Genomic DNA, 22,924 nt, shown 5'->3' with positions numbered 1-22,924 from the left:
TAATAGCCACTGACCCAACAGCTCCCACCGCCACCTTCCCTTCCTTCCCCAGTCCTGGGCTCGCAGTTCTTGCTGGCTTGGGAGGTGGTACCTATGTTAAATTCTTCATTCTCTGTGACGACTTCGGCATTGGGGAGGATGGTGGGAGGAGGGCATTTGGTGAGTGGATAAGCTGAAAAGATAAAAGCAGGCAAGTCAGGGTAAGATCATCACTCTCCAGGTACGCTGTCATTCATTTGTTCAATTCTTCACTTTCTCATCCCTCATTTATTCACATACAGATATTCGTGAGTACTTATCTGTAAACAGGGCAAGTTTAGCCAAGTCCTTTTTGCTTATCTTCTGTCATCCTTGTTGAAATCAATAATAACAAAGGAGGGACGATCTAAGAAGTCAGTGACACCATCACCAGCACTGAAGGGTGGGAGAGGAGCGTTTTCTGAGTGCCTCGTGGATATTAGGTGTTTTATAGGCTGCCACTCAAACCCTCACAACATCTGACTGCGCTGTGAGGTGCTCTTACTCTACCCGTGAGCAAGTGAGATTCAGAAAGGTGGAGTAAGTTCCTCAAGGTCACATAGTAATTAGGTGGCCCAGGCAGGATTTGAATCCAGGTCTGGCTGCTCCCAAACCCTGTATTCTTCCCACCACTGAGCATCTATATGCTGTACATGGCTTCTGCGATTACCCACCGAAGTCAGCTAACAAGCTGACCCTTCTGATCTTTGACCAGATACTTCTGGCTTCACAAATTTTCTAGACTGGAATTCATCCCTATGGGCAGAGACTGAATGATGCTAGAGGCAGGATGCTATTTACTGAGGCAAAGTTCAGTATGGGCTCATAACCTGGCTTTTATTACTGGCACAGAGTCAAGTTCTACACAGTTCTACACAAGTGTTAGCCGCTCTTGCTGCTGCTGCTATTGTTATTATTGTTACTATTTCCAATCACCCCAGTCCGTGCTATATTAAAAAAGTGTTCTTTAATAATACAAATATAATCATTATCATTGAAGAAAATTTGAGGTATTCTATGGAACAGTAGGAAGAAATCAAACTCATCCATTGCCCTCTTAGAATAATGACTGTTAACCAATTACAGTGTGTTCTTGGAGTGTTTATTCTCTGCATATATAAATATTTTTGTTTTACACAACTTGCATTATATGTTATATATTTTGTGTTTATCTTTGCACGCTTACTATTACATTGCAAGAATTTCCCATATAATTAAATTTCTTCAAAAATATGATTGAAATAACTTCATAGGATTTAATCATACAGATTTACTACCATTGAGGTTTCCAAAAGTTTTGCAATTTAAAATAAAGCTGCAATGAAATCTTTTTTTGGAAACGCATCTTTTATGGTTTTTTTCTTTTTCTTTTTTAACTAGAAAAGATTCAAGTACATGACCCTTTTGAAAGTACAGATGTCTCCTGCTGAATGTCAGTAATCCTTTCCTGGAAATCAAATGTTCTGTGTAAAGATATTAACTAGGAGCCTATATCCCATCATTTTAAGTGGGAAAAAATTATACTGTGTTGTACTTCAACCCAAAATCCAAAAAGTAATTAAGACAAAATAAAATACCTAAATATGTGCAACAAACCATTATGTTAGTAGTTAAATACTTAAAACATCACAATCACCCAACAACATGGCGTGACAAAACAGTGCCTCTGTGCATTGCATACTGTACCATCAACATCCAGTGCACCGTGAAGTCTTGCAGCTTGAGACATTATAAAACTCTAGGCAGAAAGAAGGTCTAGCTATGAAAGGCTTGGTGGGAATGCATTCAGGACTGGCGCTAGGTGGTAGAGTACAGTTCACAATGAACAGCATGGAGTGACACGTCAGAGCCAGCAGCCTCTGAGACACACATCCCCGCCATGGAATTGGAGCCCCTTTCCAAAAGTCCGCACGAGATTCTGACATTTTACCCACTGTAGTTGGAATGTAACTTGAGACTTTCCCTGCATATAGATTTATTTTAAATGGTGTATTATGTTTTGGGGGATCTAAATGTAAATGTTTTCTGTAGACGCATTCGCTGAAATGTATTATATTGAGAGATATGTAAGCTCTCTGAAATGTGGGTATTAAAACTAAGAGGCACTCTTGAGGTAACCAAATGGGTTTACCTTTGATTTAACATAAACCAGGAAGGGCCACATCCGCGCTCGCTGCATGCTTCCATTTTGCCCTCCAGGAAAACGGTTCCCATTGATACTGTGAACAGAGTGACAGTTCCTCCAGCACTGGGCGCCATCATTCTTCTTTTACCCAGTTCGTGTAATGATTGTCTATGGAGGGCTCACCCTGGGTCAGGCACTGTGTCCGGTGTTGAGGATACAAGAACAACCAAAACAAATACATCCCTTGCCCTCACAGAACTCAGGGCCAGCTGGGAGAGATAGTCGTCTGTTTTAATCTTTGTTAACTTGCTAAACAAAAAAGCAGCATTTATTTTATTTTAATTGGCATTTGATAACTAATTAGGCTACACATTTTTCACATGTTAATGGCCTATTTGCATCTCTCTTTTTAACTGTCTATTAAAAGAGTTGCGATAAACCAATATGTTAGAAGTTTAAATACTTAAAACATCACTTCATGATCACCCAACAATATGGCGTGACAAAACAGTGCCTCTGAGCGCTGCATACTGTGTCATCAACATCCAGTGCACCGTGAAACCTTGCAGCTTGAGACATTATAAAACTCTAGGCAGAAAGAAGGTCTAGCTATGAAAGACCTTCTTTGTCCCTATTTTTCGTATAAATTTGAAGAACTCTGAAATATTCAAGGTTGACCTTAGCCGGTTAATTATATTTTCCCAGTTTATCATTTGCTTGGTTTTATTTATGGCACTTTTGATTTGTAGAAGTATTAAGCTTTTATGTAGCCAATTATGCTTCTTCTTAATAAGTTAAAAAAAATTGGTGCCTTCCATTCTCAGCGTCATACTTATCTTCGAAACTTCTAAGGCATACTATACTTTTCCAGGAAAAAAATGAATAAAAACAAATCCCCACTTAAATACAGCCTGGGTACTTTATATTTTGTGATTACTGTTTTGACTGGGGTCATTTTCCATTACATTTTAAAACTACTTTTTTTTTTTTTTTTTTTTTTTTTTTTTTAGCAGGGTCTTGCTCTGTAACCCAGACTGGAGTACAGTGGCACAATCGCAGCTCACTGCAGCCTTGACCTCCTGGGCTTAAACTATCCTCTCACCTCTGCCTCCCAAGTAGCTGGAACTACAGGCTCATGCCACCACACCTGGCTAATTACAATTTTTTTTTTTTTTTTGGTAGAGATGGGATTTCATGATATTGCCCAGGCTGGTCTCAAACTCCTGGGCTCAAGTGATCCTCCCACCTTGGCCTCCCAAAGTGCGGGGATTACAGGTGTGAGTCACTGTGCCTGGCCATAAAATTACAAATGTCTGTTTAATGGGGGAAGCTTATGGGATACTAAAAAGCAGCAAAACAAAAATTTCCCAACTCTCACCATCTAGGCATAAGTATTGTAAAGATTTTGCTGTAGGATCTTGGGTCTTTTACAGACACGCCCTCCCTGTTTCCCATCACACACACGCACACACACACATACACACACTCACACATACACACACACACACATACACACGCACTTACCATGTTGATGGTATCCCACTGTATCTACCATGTTATTGCTACAGAACTCTGGGGCAGGGGACATCCAAGGCTGACTCCCCAGTTCATTTTGTGAATACCCTCCTTCTTCCCCTGGGGGGAAGAGGGTGAGGTGCTGAGAGAGCGTAGCCAGATTCTGGTGTGTGTGAACATGTGAACTGCTGGGCAGTGGGCAGCTGCTTTATTAATGTTAGGCAGCACTGGGCTCAGCAGCAGCCATTGTGAGCAATGGTCCCTATCGTCTTCTGGGAACATTATTCCTCAAGCTGCTGGGTGTCCTGGATTGGCCGTTCATTTGAAGCTTTTATTTATCTATTTTTTTTTTTTTTTTTTGGAAATGGAGTTTCGCTCTTGTTGCCCAGGCTGGATCCCAGTGGTGTGATCTTGGCTTACGGCAACCTCCGCCTCCTGGTTTCAAGCGATTCTCCTGCTTCACCCTCCTGAGTAGCTGGGATTATAGGCACGCGCCACCATGTCCGGCTCATTTTGTATTTTTAGTAGAGATGGGGTTTCTCCATGTTGGTCAGGCTGGTCTTGAACTCCCAACCTCAGGTGATCTGTCCACTTTGGCCTCCCAAAGTGCTGGGATTACAGGCGTGAGCCATCACACTCAGCCTCATTTGAAACCTTTAAAACCAAATTAGCTTAGGGAAAAAAAAAAAAAAAAAAAACACATGAGCTCACATGGTTCATTTGAGCTTACCAAAGGACTGAGGCTCTGCTTTTGAATTTGGAGTCCATGCCCAGCTAATATTGAAATGCCTTCCTTCGCCTTTGTTTCTTGCTTGTATCTCTTTTTCAGAACATCACAAGGAGTGGTGAGTGTGGTCTAGGGTGGGAGTCCATAATCACTGTATTTTCTTGTGATGCCATCACCTGAGTTTTTAAAATCACCTGCTTTTTTTTCTGCACTGAACAATATAAAATAAACATTTCCCCTAAATCAATGAATTGTATTCTACATGAATGATTCTTTTTCTTTTCTTTTTCGAGACAGGTTCTCATTCTGTCACACAGGCTGGAGTGCAGTGGCACAATCATAGCTCTCACTGTAACCTCAAACTCTTGGGCTCAAGTGATCCTCCCACATTAATCTCCTGAGTATCTGGGACTGCAGGCATGCACCACCACACCCAGCTAATTTTTTTTTTTTTTTGGTAGAGGCAGAGTCTCACTATGTTGCCCAGGTTTGTACATGAATGATTTGTAATGACTGTATCTTTCCCTCTCTCTCTCTGAGCATGTATTTTAAATTTATAATACCCAATGTCTTACTATTTTTACATTTAGATTATTTCTAATTTCCCTGTTATAACATATCAAGCAATATCTTCATGCAAATATCTTTGCATAATTCCCAGAAGTAGGATTACTGGATCCTAGGTTGTATTCACTGGGAACCTTTGGATGTAAATAAATCAATTCAGGCTAGAAGAAGCAAAAAGCCTCTCAGAGAAGAGAACTCAAGAGTGGATATGCAGCCAGACTTCACAAAGGTAGAGGACAAGGAACTGAAGGGCCATCAGAAACCAAGGAAATTTTTCCACGTCTCAATCATTCTCTTTCTGCACATAGGATTGTTCTACTTTTTGGTCCACATGGAAAGTAGAAGAGCAGCAATCCATTGCATTTGGATTTTTATCTTCTCTTTTCAGGAGATGGGTCCAGGCAAAAGTAGAATCTCTTGGGTCCTATTTCAATTTCCCAAGAGAGAACATCTGACTGCCCCTGCTGCAGTCAGCTCAGGTGTCCACCTCTGGTCCAAGCTTCTGTGGCTGGGGGGCAGGTGTGTGCATGGAGGGGTGTCACAACGTAGAAACAGCTGCCAAGTGCCCAGGGGAGAGGGGCAGTTAAAGAGAACATTATGAGTGGCACAAGCACCACAAAGTGATTTGAATGTGTAGCTAACCATATTGTGCTAAGGTTTTGATATGCAATTCTCAAACCACCTATCACTAAGTGGGCATCCTCCTGCAACCTTCCTAATTGGATAATCACTTAAAAAATTATCATGACATATGTGTACATTCATGCTCTTAGCAGCTTTATTCACAAAAGCTAAAAGGTAGAAGCAACCCAACTGTCCATAGAGGGATGAATAGATGAACAAAATGTGGTCTATACTAACGTTATTAATAAATATAGACCACATGTGTGGAATGCTATTCTGCCTTAAAAAGGAAGGAAACTCTGACGCATGTTATAACATGGATGAACCTTGGGGATATTATGAATTCTGCATTTTTCTTTGATTGTTACTGCTGTTGTTTATGTTTGCCCAATATAATCCCTGGCCATCCTTTTATCTTTAAACTGTGTCACAGTGTCTTAGTCATGTTCCTGGTATAGAAAATATAGTTGAATATTATTTAGGTTAATCTAAGTGTATTAGTCCATTTTCATGCTGCTGATTAAAACACACCTGAGACTGGGGAATTTACAAAAGAAAGAGGTTTATTGGACTTGCAGTTCCACGTGGCTGGGGAGGCCTCATAATCATGGTGGAAGGTGAAAGGCATGTTTCACATGGAGTCAGACAAGACAAGACAGAGCTTGTGCGGGGAAACTCCCATTGTTTACAACCATCAGATCCTGTGAGACTTATTCACTATCACAAGAATAGCACAGGAAAGGCCCGCCCCCATAATTCAATTACCTCCCATCAGGTTCCTCTCACAACATATAGGAATTGTGGGAGTTACAATTCAAGATGAGATTTGGGTGGGGACACAGCCAAACCAGATCACTAAGAGTCTTTGTTTGTTAACAGGAAATTGAACTTTAGTAAATTTGCATTTTTCATTATAATTGAATGATTTTATTCCACTGCTTTATCTTATTTTGTGCTTGCTGTATCTTTGTCCTTGAATAGTTTGCTCTGCCTTTTCTATTTGGATTATCTTTTACATGTTTTTTTCTTTTAGTGATTTAGAAGTATTCTATTTTAAATATATTAGTGACTAAAATATATACTCAAAATCCTTATTTCTGTAGTGATCAAAGTCAACAGTTGGAAAATAGATATTGATTTCACCTTCACAAAAGATAAGGACATTCTCTTATCCCTTTTCCACCTTCTTGCACATTTATTAATATAAAATAATTATTTTTAGTCTTTTAAGAATTATTGTATTTGCACTGCTTTGAATTCATGTTTCCATTATTATTTAGCTTTAAGTTTGTGCTTAGCTAGTATCAACACTTCCCATTTTTATCTTTTCTTTTATTCATCTTGTCTATTTTGAGTTATTGGTGCATCTGGAGTTCATCCAGGAGTTACAGTCAGCTGGAGTTACAGTCCAGCTTGAGATAGAGTGGCACTAATTGTAAACTCTTGGATCCCTGCAAATAACAATTTCCTGCATTCACACGTGAAGCCCCCAACTTTTTCTCCCCCTTCAACATCACCTCCTTCATATTCTGTATCTAATGTCAAAAATTAGCCTGAGAGTTGTCTGATTTCGATTCCCTTGAGCTAACTTGCTCAGCCTGGATTCTTGTAGATTTCTCCTACTCCTCATCCTTGTAAGTTGAAAAAATTGCCAGCTTCTTTTTTATTTCTCTTGGTATACAGAGAGCTCCTTTATATACATAGGTTTTCTTTCATCTCAGAAAAGTTTTATCATTTCCATTTTGTTCCTTTCTTCCTGAATGCTTGTTATCAGTGTCTTGGCTCTTTGTCCACTGGGTCTCCTTATTTCTCATCTTCTATCTTCTCTCTACCACTTTCACGCCTCTGCCCTTCTCCGTATTTGTGTTGAGATTTTCAGGTTTGTCCTCCCCACCTTCGCGTTGTTTTTCTACAGTGTTGCTTCTTCTCTCTGCTGATTCTTGTGCTGATGAAAATTATGCTATTCTGTTTCTTTTCAGTCTTACTATTTTTTAGTATCTAGTTTCCCTTGGAAATAAAAGTTTTCATTTGGAGCAGCCACAAAGGTATGGGAGAAGTTGAAAGTATAGTACAAAAATCTTTTTCCATGAATCATTTGCTAGTAAGTCGCCAGCATGATGCCCTATAACCCCAGAATATCTTAGTGTATTTCCTACAAACAAGCACATTCTCCCACATAACCACAAAACAACCATCAACATTGGGAAATTAACAGTGACATATTACTGCCATCGAATCTTCACATCTCATTCAAGTTTCACCTGTTTTTCTGATAAGTTCCTTGAAAATTTATTGATCCAGTTCTGAATCACATGTTGCATTTCATTGTCATGTCTCTTTGGTCTCCTTTAGTCTGGAATGGTTCCCATGTCTTTACTTGACCTTCAGGACTTTTACACTTTTGAAGATTGCCTGTTGGGGAGTTGACACTATGTCCTTCAAGTTAGGTTTGCCTGGTGTTTCCTCCTGATTACATTCAGCTTATGCTTCTGCGACTGGATAATCACAGAACTGATGTTAGCTTCTTCTCACTGCATCCTCTCAGCCAGGGTATGATTTCAATTTGTCCCATTATTGATGAGGTGGGTGTGTCTTCCAGTCTTCTCCACTTCTTTTTCCCTTTGTTATTATTGTGTGTGTGTGTGTGTGTGTGTGTGTGGTGGTGGGTAGTCTGAAGTTATGTAAATATCCCATTCCTTAAAATAACTTGTAATTGGCTGGGCGCGGTGGCTCATGCCTGTAATCCCAGCACTTTGGGAGGCCGAGGCAGGCAGATCATGAGGTCAGGAGATGGAGACCATCCTGGCTAACACGGTCAAACCCCATCTCTACTAAAAAGACAAAAAAATTAGCTGGGCGTGGTGGCAGGTGCCTGTAGCCCTAGCTACTCAGGAGGCTGAGGCAGAAGAATGGCATGAACCCGGGAGGTGGAGCTTGCAGTGAGCCGAGATCGCACCACTGCACTCCAGCCTGTGCAACAAAGTGAGACTCCATCTCAAAAAAAAAAAAAAAAGTTGTAATTAATGTCTGTGTGGATATACATAGTATTCTGCTTGATTCAATAGGTTACCACCATTTCTTGCTGTTTTAAAAGACTTTGATTCTCAAATTATTCCCAATATGGTCTGTGAGAACCCCTCCAAGCCAGCTTCTATGTCCCTTTGACATGTCTCCATCATGCCTTGGGCATTTCCTTACTTTCTGCCATAAGATATTCCGGCTTGTCTTCTACTTTCTCTGCCGCAGGCTTGGGATCAGCCATTTCTTCAAGAAACCCCGGTCCATTTTAGCAGAAAATGTTGTTTAGGAACCAATGCCTAGATTCAGGAACTAATGAGCTAGATGTGCTCGCTACTATTGAGGAATCACCGCTCTGAAGCCTTCTCAGTAGAAAAAGCTAAGAAATGTATGTGCATACACACATGTACTCATACATGCCCCACCCACACACTCATATTTTCTTCCATTCCTCTACACATTGAAAACCATAAGCTCACACTGATACATCCAATTCAAATTTAATGCCATTGGGTATATTATAATTTTTGCTCTCTATATAGTTCTAACCCTCTTCTCTGACAGTGAGACACCTGCCTTCTATTGTCCTTAAGGTATTAACTTATTTGATCAATAACCCATCTGGAACCAAGGTCTCATTTCTGCTGACCCCTCCCTCCTCACTCTACTTGGGCTCTGACTTCCTTTGCTGGGCTGATCCTTCTCTGTGTGGATGCCCGACTTCCTCTGCTTGGGCTCCAATACCCTACATAGGTGTCTGCTCATCCTGCTGAGCTCTGACACCTTGTGCCACCTCCATCCCTGTACAGATACCTAAACTCCAGCTGCCCGTGCCAGGCAGCCCATCAGTGTGGCTCCCCCCGATACCCTGGCCTCAGCTACAATGGTTCACACTCCCTCTTGCCTGACAAGTATGGATGCTGTATTAGTCTGTTCTCACACTGCTAATAAAGACATACCTGAGACTGGGTAATTCACAAAGGAAAGAGGTTTAATTGACTCACAGTTCAGCATGGCTGGGGAGGCCTTAGAAAATTTACAATCATGGGAGAAGGGGAAGCAAACATGTCTTTCTTCACATGGCAGCAGGAAGGAGAAGAATGAGAGCCTAGTGAAGGGGGGAAGCCCCTTATAAAACCACCGGATCTCGTGAGAATGAACTCACTATCATGAGAACAGGATGGGGGAAACTGGCCCCCATGATTCAATTATCTCCATCTGGTCCCTCCCACGACATATGGGGATTATGGGAACTACAATTCAAGATGAGATTTGGGTGGGGACACAACCAAACCATATTAGATGTCTTTGCTTTGCCCCATCTCACAGCTTTAGGACTGAATTGTTCAAGGGGGGAAGAGAAGAGATTTAGCTTTCCTTTTATTTAGCTCTTGGCCAGACCTTTCTTTTCATTTGTGTGCTGTCTGAACATTTCACCTGTTATTTGGAGTCCATGTTATCTAGATTTATACTAGAAGAAGATGCTTCCCAAAATTTATTTCTATTACTTCTAGTTCCTAAACCATGTTTTTTTCAAGGGCAAGTTTCTCTGTAATTCAAATTTCATGTTCTAATTTTTAATGTTATAAAATCTTTCACAGGTCTCCTTAAGGTATTTTTCCTTTTTCTTATTGATCCTCATATGAAAAGAAAGTTCCTTAGGGCTATTTGCCTGGAGAAAGGCAAAAATTCTTTCCCCAACCCCACTTTCAGTGTCTACTTTTTGCAAGTCTAGCTCCTTTTTTTCTTTAGTTCTTATCTTGAATATCCACTCTTAGGTTTTCCACAATTACTTTGCATGGAATTCTCCAAGTTTTTGTTTACTATCTTATCCTTTTATGTCTTTCGTAGCACTGGTTATGATTCGCAAAAATTTTGTCCTCTTAATTACTCATTATCTCTCTCTCCTTGGAGCAGGAAAGCTGTCTGGGGAGCAGACATTTCACAGAGCAGGAAGCATGAACACTCAGTAATACAGGAAAGCATGCTCTGCATCATCACAAGCATACAAGTGAAATGACATTTCATGCATCTACCAGATTGGTAGAAATGTAAAGTCTGCTAAAACCCAGTGTTTTCAAGGATGTAGAGCAATAGGAACTCTATTTCAGTTGCTGGGAAGAGTGTAAATGGTTATAGCTGCTTCTAAGATAAATTGGGCATTAACTAGTGAAACTAAATATGTGGATATTGACAGTCTCACAACTCCACACAGACATGTACTGAAGAGAAACCCTTGTACGTGTTCACAATAAGGAATAAGCAACAATGTTCATATTGCTTGAAATGAAACAACTTAAGTGTTTACAGTAGACTAAATACATTGTTACATTTTCATGCAATGAAATCATACAGCATTGAAAAATGAGTTAAGTACAGTCACATGCACCAACATGAATTTCAAAAACTAAATTTTGAGTGAGAAAAGCAGGTTGCAGAAGAACATTTATAGAATGATTGTCTTTACATAACAGAAATAACATGCAAAATTAAACAACATATTTTTGGAGACACACATATGGAGTAAAATAAAAAGAAAAGCAATGAATGATGAACCAAAAGTACAGGATCATGGTTAACTCTCAGGGTAGGGTAGGGGAATGTGTTGAGGAAGGAACAGAGCTTCAAAGGCTTAGGTGTTCTTTGTTTTAGGCTCAATGATGGTGTTCATTTTATTACTCTTTAAACTGCACGTACGTGTTACATATACTTTTTATATGTAGGATATATTCCACAACTTACCAAAAGTTCTATGAGGCATGGAATGTGCCTCTTTTGCTCACTCATCCCCTAGTCCAGTGCCTCCCCCACTTGAACCTGCTGATCTGGGCACAGCAGTTCCTCCTTTCTTGCCCCAGACCCTTGCCTGCTCCTGTGGTCAATGAAGCCTTGGGCTATGGTCTAAGCTGGGAATGAATGGCTGTCTTAATCCATTCAGGCTGCTATAACAAATTACCATAGACTGGGTGACTTCTAAACAACAGAAACTTAGTCATCACAATTCTAGAGGCTGGGAAGTCCAAGTTGAAGGGACTGGCAATTTTGATGTCTGGTAAGGGCCTGCTCACTGGTTCATGGACAGCTGTCTTTATGCTGTGTCCTCATGTGGTGAAAGGGGCAAATGAGTTTCCTGTGTTTCTTTTCTTTTCTTTATTTTCATTTTATTTTTTTGAGATGGAGTTTTGCTCTTGTTGCCCAGGCTGGAGTGCAATGGCATGATCTTGGCTCACTGCAGCCTCCGCCTCCTGGGTTCAAGTGATTCTTCTGCCTCAGCCTCTTGAGTAGCTAGGATTACAGGCATGTGCCACCACACCTGTCTAATTTTGTATTTTTAGTAGAGATGGGGTTTCTCCATGTTGGTCAGGCTGGTCTTGAACTCCTCACCTCAGGTGATCCACCCGCCTGGGCCTCTGTGTTTCCTGTGTTTCTTAGCTCTTTCCACTGAGAAGGCTTCAGAGCAGTGATTCTGTAGGTCTCTTTTATAAAGGCACTAATCCCATTCATGAGGGCTCTGTTGTCTGACCAAAGGCCCCACCTCCTAATACCATCACCTTGGGGGTTAGGATTTCAGCATATGAATTCTGGGGGGACCTAAACATTTACACCACAGCAAGGGCCTTATGTCTCATCTGAGAGACGGAAGGAGCACTGTGCCCTTAGGCAAGCGCTCTCACTGAAAGACCTTACTGAGAAGAACTTGGAAATAAGGATGGCCTGGGGCTGTGCTGAGCCTCCTTTACCTGGTTCTGGTACAGGTGAGGGCTCAGGAATAGGAACAAGAGACCTGGCCTAGCATCAAGGTAACTTCACACCAAGACTGTCAATATCTAAATATAATACAAATAATCATGACAATGATGACTATTAGAACTATAATTTACCGATCATCTTTTGTACTCTGTGCCTAGAGCTAAGGATTTCCAAGCATTGTTTCATTTAACTCTAGGAGGTTAAGTACTTATATTATTCCTATTTTGTGCATAATAACATTGAGGCTCAGAAAGGTGAAACAACAGACAACATTACATAGCTTGTATGTGTCAGAGCCAAGGTTTGAACCTGTCTGTGACTCTGAAGTCCATACTCTATCACTCTATAGGAAAGTCACAAGTCAAAATGACAGAGCCTTAAAGCCTGGATCTCATTAGTGGAGCGACAGGTGTGCCCAACAAGAGGGGCATGGGAACTGAGCAGATGGAGAGGGCAGTGTCTCATTCCCACATTGCACTCACCCTGGATGATAGCTCCTGGGAATGGCAGTCACAGCTGCTTAGGCTCTTTACATCCTTGTTTCTCTCTGTCAGTTTCTGTTTCTTTCACTGCCTCTTTCACAGTCTTAGTGTGTTTCTGCCAGTGCATGCATGATGTATTAACACTGTATAGTCACACCATAGCAGATACTGTAGCAGATACTGCAGCAGATACTGCAGGGGCTGGGTTCTGTTTCCAGTTCTATCTACATGGTTTTGGGCAAGTACTTGAGCCTTCCTTTGCCCCATTTCTTCATTTGTAAAATGGGGGTTAGGATATTTGCCTTACTACCTCACAGAATTCTTACAGGTCACAAACTACAAACCTGTAATTCTACAGGTGAAGAAACTGAGGTCTCAAGTCGGGAAGGGACCTGTGCAAGGTTTCACACAGCTGGCCCCAGGTGGAGCTGGGAATAAAATCCAGCTTTCCTGATTTCTGATTAAAATATCTACAGTGATCTGTAAATTGCAAATATGTGCATCATTCCATAGAAGGGCACAAGTCCACAGAGAACATTCTGTAAGTTTCTCTAGGCAATTCCACTGTAATAAAAATGAGGAAATATCCAGATCCCTAACTTGGGACTCGTAGAAGAAAACAGGCTGCCAATAAAGACATACCTACCCTGAATTGTTCATACTCTTCCTACTTGAAATCACAATGCCTTCATTTGTGCACAAAAACACAGTGTTCCTTGAGAGGTCAGCAGAGGCCCTAGATCCCTTTGGAGAGGGAGAATGTGCTAGAAAGTGCTAAGGGACAAGCTGGGGCACAGGTATAGGGATGACAGCCAGTGAGTTGATGTGAATGAGTGGACTTGGCACCAAGGATTGGGCCTCTGTACCTCTCTGGCCTGGCAGTGTGGAATAGGAGGAAAACTTGCATTTACAGAACCCTGCACTGAGAGCTCTCACATAGGCTAATACATTTCATTCTCATAACTCTGAAGACACTGAGGCTCCAAGAGGTTATTCAACTCACTCAAGGCCACTTGATCTGCAAATGGTGGAGCTGGGAGTCAAGCTCAGCCTTGACTTGAAAGCCTGGCCCTTCCCACCAGGCCAGGTTTCCATACTGACCGGAGAAAGCTATGGCGAAGATTCCCCCTGTGGCTGCATCACGGTGGAACTTGAGCAGGACCTGGTTGGATGAGCTGTGCACTGTTTTCTTGGCCATGCTCCGGGTGAAGACGCCAAGCCGTGGTGCTGTTTGCTGTGGCCCATCCCTGTACACAGGAAACAAAGTCCTGGCATGTAACCAGTCACCACAGCTGCCTGCTTCACTTGGTGCCATCGGTGGCCTTAGGACAGACCTGGAGTGGGAAGCTATGATTCTTTTTGTAACAAACTCCCCCATACCTCTCCCAACCATTCCCAACTTGGTCTCCCAACATAGTTGATAGAATCGGTGAAGCTCACACTGATTCTTCATTCACCTGATTCTTCACCAGCCCAATGGGCTCCTGGGGAAATTCAGGCTCCATGGAGCAAGGGTGTGGGTCTTACCACAGGTCCTCTCAGTGTGGGGCAGCACTAGGACAGGGCTGAGGAGCTGGTGTAGGAACCTACTGCTATGCACACCGGCTCCATTTCCTTGTCTTCCAAGCAAAGAGTATACCCACAATGCCTTCTGGGGCAAAGGATTTCTTCCCTGAAACCTTATCTAACCCCTCCTATCTGTTCCTAGCCATTGCTTGGAAATCATGCTGGAACTTAACCCCGGGCAGTCTGGGAATTTTGGAAGAGAATTCCCCTAACTCCTGATGATTCCCAGAATGGCAGTAACCACCAAACAAAGGAATTTTAAAATTATGTGCTCTTCCGAAGATCCAGTGGTTTGGGAAGAAACTGTCCAGGAAACTGCACATATCAAATGCTAATTTGTATTCCCAATTTAAAATTAACTCTTGCTATATATAACTACATAACTCAGAGCTGAGCTGTCCAATTCAGCCACTGCCAGCCACACATGGCTATTTACATTTAAATTATCAAGATTAAATAACATTTAAAAATCAGATCCTCAGTCATATCCAAATGCTCTGTAGCCAGTGGCTACCATATTGGCCAGCATACACATAGAACATTTCCATCACTGCAGAAAGTTCTGCTGAAAAGTGCTGGCTCAGCACCAGATGACCAATGGGACATCACAAAATCTCACTTCAAATCTCTTCAATTAGTCTGGGTGGCTTAGCCCAGGTACATGTAGAATGTTGGTTTGAACTCTGGAAATACTAAGAAAAGTCTGTGTACTCATGCCTACTCCCATTAACACACCTGTTGGTACTTTCCCTGGCCCTGGCAGAGCTGCAGGCTGGGAGCCACTGCCCTCCCATTCCTCTCCCCTCAAGGAGCCATAATGGCCCATTGCAGCTGAGCCCCATTCCACTATGTTTATTTGAAACCCAGGAGGCTGACAGCCTTTAAAACCACTCAGCTCTTGGTTTTTCTAAACCAATAGGTAACTGACTGGTAACCCAGTGTAGAACCCCACTAATACTCTTATCTCATTGGCTGTTGACATGGCACCTGGCCTACCAGATGGTGATGAAATCTCCAGAGGGCTCTGTCTGCAGCAGGCTGAGGTTGAGGCGGACGCCATGGCCAATGGGCACGGATATCAGCCAGACACAGTCCTGGGAGCTGGAGTACGGGCTAGGGAACCCCGGGGAGTACACAGTGCCGTTGGAAGAAGTGATGTTCCCGCCACAAGGGACTGCCAAGAAGGGAACACAAACATAAGTGCAGGGCCTCAGTACCTACCTAAGAATTCAGATGGCTTCATGAGGAACTCCCAGCTCCTAGAACTAATCATCCTGTCAGGGAGGTCAGGTGGGATGCGGGAGGGGAGGCCAAAATGACGACGGCCACACCTGTTTCTACCCACCAGTCACCACACAGAACACCCTGGCTAGCTCTCAACTGTCACTGCAGGCCCCTCTGTGTGTCTGCCTCAGCCTCCCTCTTTCTCTTTCTTATGAAGAGAACTGCCAGGAAGAAAGGATGCACTGAAGCTGTCCCCTTTCCCTTCCCAGGAATGGGAGGAAGCAGATGTTAGGGTCAGAGCTGTAGTGCTTTTGCTGGGAAGAGCTAAGAAATTGGGAAAATCTTTCTTTCTTTGATTTGCTCTTTCTAGAATGGTACTAGTGGTCTAGACTTTGAGTTGAGGGTTCCTGGGGTGAGGCTAAGGTTGGGTTCAAATCATAGCTAAACCATTTATTGAGTAGATACTCTTAGATAAGTAATTCAGCCTCTCTGAGTCCCCATTTCCTCGCCTGTAAAATGGGACTAAGAATACCTCCCCCATAGGATTGTGGTGGTGATGAGGTGAAACAATGCAGGCAAAATGTTCAGCCCAGGCCCCGGAAGAGGAGGCATTTGCTATGTAGATAAGATCCTCTCTCCTTATCTTCCTGTTCCCCAAAAGCAACACCCAATTTTAGTCTCACTGATTTAGGCCTCAGGCAGGGGGATTAAGAGACTTTGACACCTTCGTGGTATTCAGTCAGTCACCAGGGAGGAAAATAGACAGGGATGGTGGACAAAAATCCCCAAACACCATGGTCCAGAATAATGAGTGTTGTAGCTGACATGGCGCATTGAGCAGACATCTGGATGGGGCAGACCAGACTGAGAGAGAACCCCAATAGACTCCAAGCAGAGGCCAGGGGTCCTGTGAACGTACATCCCGAAAGTGGTGCACAGGTACACGCCATCCCTGTTACATAAGCTGAATATCTCCTGGGTGCCAGGCACGGCCTGGGAGACAGTGGGGAGCAAGGTACTCTAGTTCTGTCCCAGGCACGCACACTAGTGGGACACAGCCAAACACACCAGCATCTGTAGCACAGGCTGGACCATGTCATCATCGTGAATGCCACAGGGGTGTTTGGGGGAGCCTTGCATCTGGTTTTGTAAGAAAGGATTTTTTTTTTTTTTTTGAGATGGAGTCTTGCTCTGTCGCCCAGGCTGGGGTGCAGTGGTGTGATCTCGGCTCACTGCAAGCTCCGCCTCCCAGGTACACGCAGTTCTCCTGTCTCAGCCTCCCGAGTAGCTGGGACTACAGGAGCCCGCCACCACACCTGGCTAAGGTTTTGTATTTTTAGCAGAGATGGGGTTTCACCGTGTTAGCCAGGATGGTCTCGATCTCCTGATCTCGTGATCTGCCTGCCTCAGCCTCCCAAAGTGCTGGGATTATAGGCGTGAGCCACCATGCCTGGCCTTGGATTCTTGGTATAATTCACATTTATACTCAGACCTAAGGGATGACTAGGGCTAAGTAGGCAAGGTAAGAGAGAGGAATGCTGTATGGGAAAGGAACAACATATGCTAAGACCCAGAGGCAAGAAAACATGGCACATTGGAAAATAAAGTATTTCAGCTTAGCTGGAACATAAAATCTATAGGAGTAGAGAATATGGGAGGTCAGCAGGGACTAGGCCCTAACCTAAGGGTCATGTGTGCTATATCAAGCGGCTTAAAATTTGCCATAAGGGACATGGGAAAAAGCAGGAGAGTATGGTTTCAGAGAAGCCAAGGGAAGAAGGTTTCTGAGGAAGAAGAGGAGCTTCTGGCTCAAGCCAGCAGACTGAGAAAGCGCTGCTCTTTTCTCTCTCCCATGATGCCATAAAAAGACAAACAAGGCATGAGAAGGGAAGAAAGCCCACGATGAGGCTTGTTGCACAGCACGTGATGGGCCAACAATTGCGGAATGACCCACTGGTTACGTACAGCAGAGCTCTGAAAATCTGAAAAATGAACTGAGGCTATAATAGTTTTAGAAATCACAGTTTTACATTCCAACACCAGAACGGCTCGGTTTCACAAACAAGGTCCCTCTTTCCATCGAGAGTTAAACTGAGAGTTTGAGTCTGAGAGTAAGCCATCTGTGAAATCCTTCAGCTCTTGTGAAATATAGATGAGAAGTTCCATTTTACTGAGGAAGAACCTGAAGCTCAGAGAGGCAAAGGGGTTCGAGTTGGAGCCTGGGGTAATCTGATCCCAGACCTGGGGCACTCTTTCCTGGGTTATTGCCCTTGCTAAGGCTTCCTCTTTCAAGACAAATTCCTGCCTCTCCTCCAGGAAAATGCTGGGCTGCCAGCATGAAGAGGGAAGGCAAATGGAACTGAAGTGTGCAGATGAGGGTGGAGGCAGCACAAGCTCTTGGTCACCTTCCATCCCAGTTCTGGGGAAGGAAGAAGACCCAAGGAAGTGCCACCTCCAGCTCCCTGATAGATCAACTCAGGTCTCTCCAGTCCCGTGTAGAAGGAGAGTATAACGGAGCAGGGAGGGGGAAGATGAAGAGGGGAGCAAGAGAGTTCTTAGAAAGAGGCTTCATTCTCTTCTCCCTTTGGGCAGGTGCCTGGATTAACTCTACCTCTCTAGTCCTCAGCATACATTGGGCTCCCACTCCCTCACGTGGAACCTTCCCTTCCAATGGGGGTCCTCCAGCCTGTCAGGGTGGATCTTCCCAAGGGCTGGGTATGTCTTCCTTTTGGCTGTGGCCTACATCTCCTCCAGGTCCTCCCTAGTGCTGGCCCGGAGCCCTGTCACCAGGACCCTCTCCGTGGAGAGGCTGGACCACCACACCATGTGAAAACAGGATGGACCATGGTTTGCCTGGACCTCCAGCCCTGGAGATCCCACGGAGCAGGCAGGTGGAACAGGGGATTGCTCTGGACCAGTCTCTACGAGCACCCCAGGAAGAACTGCTGGGGATGAGGGAGGGACATACCTTCACACTTGGGCAGGGGGTGGTCCCAGTTCCGGTTGGTGCCATGTTGACATGTGAGGACAGGATGGCCAGTCAATTGATACCCTGGGAGGCACTCAAAGGTCACTGATTGTCCCACGTTGTAGCCAGCTCCCCTCACAATGCCATTGGCAAAGGGCTCTGGGTCTGGGCACTCTTGAAGTTCATAGGCTGGAAAAGATTGGGAGAAAAGGTCACTTTAGTCTCTCCGACCAGAAAATAGGAGTGGCAGAGAGCATAGTGGTGAAGCCTCAAGACTTGGACTCAGATGGACCTTTGTCATGTACGAGTCGTTGGCTTTGGGTAAGTAATTTAACTTCTGTATGCTTCAGTTTTCCTGTGTATAGAATGATTATTTTGAGGACTACGTAGGATAACACATACATAGCTCTTTCCACAGTACTGGCACATGGTGAAAGCTCAGTAAATAGTATCTATTATTAGTAATTCCGTAGGAAAAGAAGGCTCAAGGAAGACATTGCTCAACTGAACCCCTATTCACTGAGCGCTAGCGGGGGCCAGGCGCTGCCCTAACTCCTTTCATGTTGCTTATCTCATTGAACCTTCACAACCAGGATCAAGTTCCCAGACATAGGAAGCGGCGACGGGAGGAGTTGAGTTGGTTCTTTCCAACTCCGAGAGATCAAAACCTCTCAGGAAGGAAGAAATCTGGTGGGAGTAAGTCAAAGCTGTGGCAAGGAGAGAAGCTTTTCAGAGGGAGTAGCTGGGCTACGGGATGTGTGACTGTCATAAAGCAAGTCCCTTCAAAGAGCAGGGAAGCTGCTTCCATGAGAGAGGTGGCCTGACTCTACAGGAGATGCCTCCGTGGAAGCAGCTGAGGTCAGTCCATCGGGGAGAGGCCAGTGAGAGATTCCTGAGCAAGGCGTTTGATGAATTGGGTCCACAGGACACAGAACAGCCTTCGTGGCAGTAATTGGGCCCACTCCACTCAGGAAATTGGCAGTGGGAGGGGAAAGAATGTTCCTACAGTGGGAATCCTCAGTGGAAGTAGTTGGGACCGGCTGGATGCTCCTTGGAAATAGATGTGTTTCTCATACGTAATAACAACGTCAATAACGCGGATCTCGAAGCTAACATTTCCTGAGCACTCACGTGATAATGGTGGCTGTGTTTCCATTCAGTACCTCACAGGGAAGTCTCAGGGGGAGGAATTGGGCAGGTTTCCCTGGGAAATCATCGAGGTAATTGGATGTGCCAAAAACTGAGCAGCCACATGGGTGGGGCGGCTGCTCAGCCCCAGGACAGGCCTGGCCTGGCCCTACGACACGGGGGTTTGGACCATTTGGCAATGAAAGTCTTAGCGAAAGCAGGGGCCCTTTTGCCCAGGGAGGCAACCCAATGGGATGGGTTGGGTCTTTGCAGAAAGGCTCAGGGTAACCATGTGGACCTAGAGATGGGGACAGAATGAAGGGAGTGGCTGTGTGTGAGAAGCCAGGAGCAACCTTGATGAGAGCAGCTGGGCCTCTCCTACAGGAATCATCTCCAGTGGAAGGATCTAGGCTCTTCAAAAAGACAGAAACTTCAGTGAGAGTACCTGGACACTGAGAGAAACCTCAGAGCCTGTTCCCCTGGAAGAAGCTTCAAAGGGAGAGGTTGGCCATATAAGGCAGAAATAAACCCTAAGAGGAGGAAGCATGAACTTCCCCAAAGCAGGACTCCTCAGGGGAGCAGGTGGGTTTGTTCTAAAGGGACACAAGTGGTGACAGTGGGAACACACTTCCAAACAGTGCCACAATCAGGTAGATACCATTTCAACGAAAGACATTAATAATGATGATGCCTAGTATTTGGGGACAGTTGTACGTCTTAGCTATTTCGCTAAGTTCTTTATAAACAGAACCCTCCTGAGAAATTGTCACGGAACACATTAAGCATGTAGGACTGGGAGGCCTGGCTAGGAGTTCTTTATGCTGCCTCTAAGAACTTGATGGGAATCTTTACTCGAAGAAGAGAAAAGAAGACCCTAGCATGGGAAGGGCAGAGTGTCAATTGGAGGAATTTTGAGAAAGAGTAAAGGGTTGGACTTCTAAGGAAAGTCGAGGGGCCATAAAGAGCTGGGTCGATCTGTCAGAAACAGCCTCAGTGGGGATAAATGACTTGTTCATGAAGCTGGGTCTTTCCCCAGAGAAAAAACCTGGGGAGAGTGGTCAGAGCTTGCTTACAAGGTGCAGCTCCATATGGCAGAGGAAGGTGTAAACGGAGAGTGTGGGCTTATGGTCAGGGAGAATTATTTGGGCCTATCACAAACGATGAGGTCTCTGTGGGAGTACTTAGGCCTCTGGCCCTAGAGACAACCTAGCCTGAGAGGTTGGGATCGCCCCAAATGAGAAGCCTTAATGGGGGTGTAGCCCAAGTCTGAGGGTGGCAGGTGCCCCGGCGCCATGTGTGGCTCCACAGGAGTCCTTGGGACTGTGGCAGACAGGTGAACACTGAGGGAGTAGCTGGGCCTGGGACTGAAGGCGAACATCCAGGCGAGTCCTGAAGGTCACACACTTGTGGGAGGAGGGGGCCCATTACAGGGTGGAAGCCCCGTTGGACGTTGCTGTGCCTCTCACACGTTGGGCCAACTCCTGGTGAAGGAGCTGGGTGTCTGAAGGCAACTCGCTGCTCCCTGGCCTCCCTACACAGGCAAAGGCTTCAGAGGAGGACTGGGCCTCTGGAGGCTGCAAACCTCAGCAGGAGAGACAGGCCCATCCCAGGGAGGGACACTAGCCCCGAATGTTGGCTTGTCGTCCAGGAAATCTCAGGGGGACAGCGGGGCCCCTTGTGCAGGGTGGCCATAGTGGGAGCATTTCCCAAGGTGGGGGCTGGGGAAGCAGGGGCGAGTGAGCCCAAGGCCAGGGCTCTGTGGGGGTAGTCAGGCCTCTTCTGTTGGGGGAGTCAATGGAGAATCTGAAGCGGCCACACAGGGACAATTTTGACAAGGACAAGTGGGCTCATCACATGGAGAGCACAGCGAGTGGCCGGTCCCATCACAGGGATTCAGTGGCACGACTGTGCCTATTGTCTAGGGTTAAGGCCCAGTGCATGGGGTGGGCCCGTGGCAGCTGTCCCTGGCACAATGGTGGCACCACCATTCCCATTCCTTATATTTATCAGAGAGGGAAGGTCTCAGGGAGAGAGCACTTGGGCCTGGCAGGGGTGCAAGGGGCTGAAATGTGTCTCCCGAAACTCATATGCTTCACTCCTTGTGAATATGACCTTATGGGAAATAGATAGGATCTTTACCAAACTTATGGATATTAAAATGAGGTCACTAGGGTGGGCTCTGACCCAATATGACTGGTATCTTTATAGAAGGTGGGAATTTGGAGACAGAGGCACATGAAGAGCACCAAATGACGATGAAGCCAGAGGTCGAGGTGATACTTCTAAGAGCTGAGAATGCCAAGACTGTCATGAACTACCAGAAGCCAAGGGAGGGGCCTGGACAGAGTCTCCCTCACGGGCCTCAGAAGGAACCAACTCTGCTGACACCTTGATCTTGAACATCCAGGCCCAGAGCCACTGGACACTAAGTTTCTGTTGTTTAAGCCACCCAGTTTGTGGTACTTTCTTATAGCAGCCCTAACAAACTAAGACACAGGGAATGCCTTGGGGGAAGGCATTGCATCTGACACTGAGAGGACATATTTGGGACCAAGTCCCTCCTGTGACATCACAGCCATCCGTAGCATCATGACCTGTTTGACAGGTACACACCTCCCAGATAATAGGCACAGACATCCTTGGGCAAGGCTGGCCTCTGTGATGAGCCTGCACACACCTTCCCTGGGTGTGGCAGCTGTGCTAACACCAGTGAAGTGGCTCTGTCTGGATGTAAGGCCCAGCTTCTCCTGAGGCTCCCTCTAGGTGACAAGCCCAGCCACACTCACCAAAGTTTACCCTGAGACGGACCCTGGAACCCTGAAGTCTCCTGTAGAACTGATTCAGTTGCACCCACCTCGTGGGGTGCCCTTTAAGGCTTTCCCTAAATGACAAGCCCAGTCCCCACTCAGTATTCTTCTCTGGCAAGGGAGGAGCTCCATCCACATTATTTCCAGAATAAAGAAGTCAAGTCTCAGAAAGCTGCATATAGCGGGGGCCAGGCGTGGTGGCTCAAGCCTGTAATCCCAGCACTTTGGAAGGCCGAGACGGGCGGATCACAACGTCAGGAGATCGAGACCATCCTGGCTAACACAGTGAAACCCCGTCTCTACTAAAAAATACAAAAAACTAGCCGGGCGAGGTGGTGGGCGCCTGTAGTCCCAGCTGCTTGGGAGGCTGAGGCAGGAGAATGGCGTAAACCCGGGAGGCGGAGC

The 22,924-nt window shown here is 45.1% G+C and overlaps 1 protein-coding gene across 1 annotated transcript in view; it reads right to left on the bottom strand.

Moving 5' to 3' along the window:
* CSMD2 (CUB and Sushi multiple domains 2) overlaps positions 1-22,924 on the bottom strand; it is a 655,333-nt gene that overhangs the window by 70,839 nt on the left and 561,570 nt on the right. The window contains exons 42-45 of the mRNA XM_023232269.1: positions 18,585-18,773; positions 15,389-15,566; positions 13,928-14,073; positions 92-172 (exon numbers count right to left, since the gene is read on the bottom strand). Of these exons, the coding sequence (XP_023088037.1) occupies positions 92-172; positions 13,928-14,073; positions 15,389-15,566; positions 18,585-18,773 (594 nt within the window). The remainder of the gene's footprint in view (positions 1-91; positions 173-13,927; positions 14,074-15,388; positions 15,567-18,584; positions 18,774-22,924) is intronic.

This window comes from Piliocolobus tephrosceles, chromosome 1 (genome assembly GCF_002776525.5).
Source record: "Piliocolobus tephrosceles isolate RC106 chromosome 1, ASM277652v3, whole genome shotgun sequence".
Lineage (NCBI taxonomy): Eukaryota > Metazoa > Chordata > Mammalia > Primates > Cercopithecidae > Piliocolobus > Piliocolobus tephrosceles.
The sequence above is the reverse complement of the archived record's forward strand: the minus strand, read 5'-3'. Positions and strand labels throughout refer to the sequence as shown.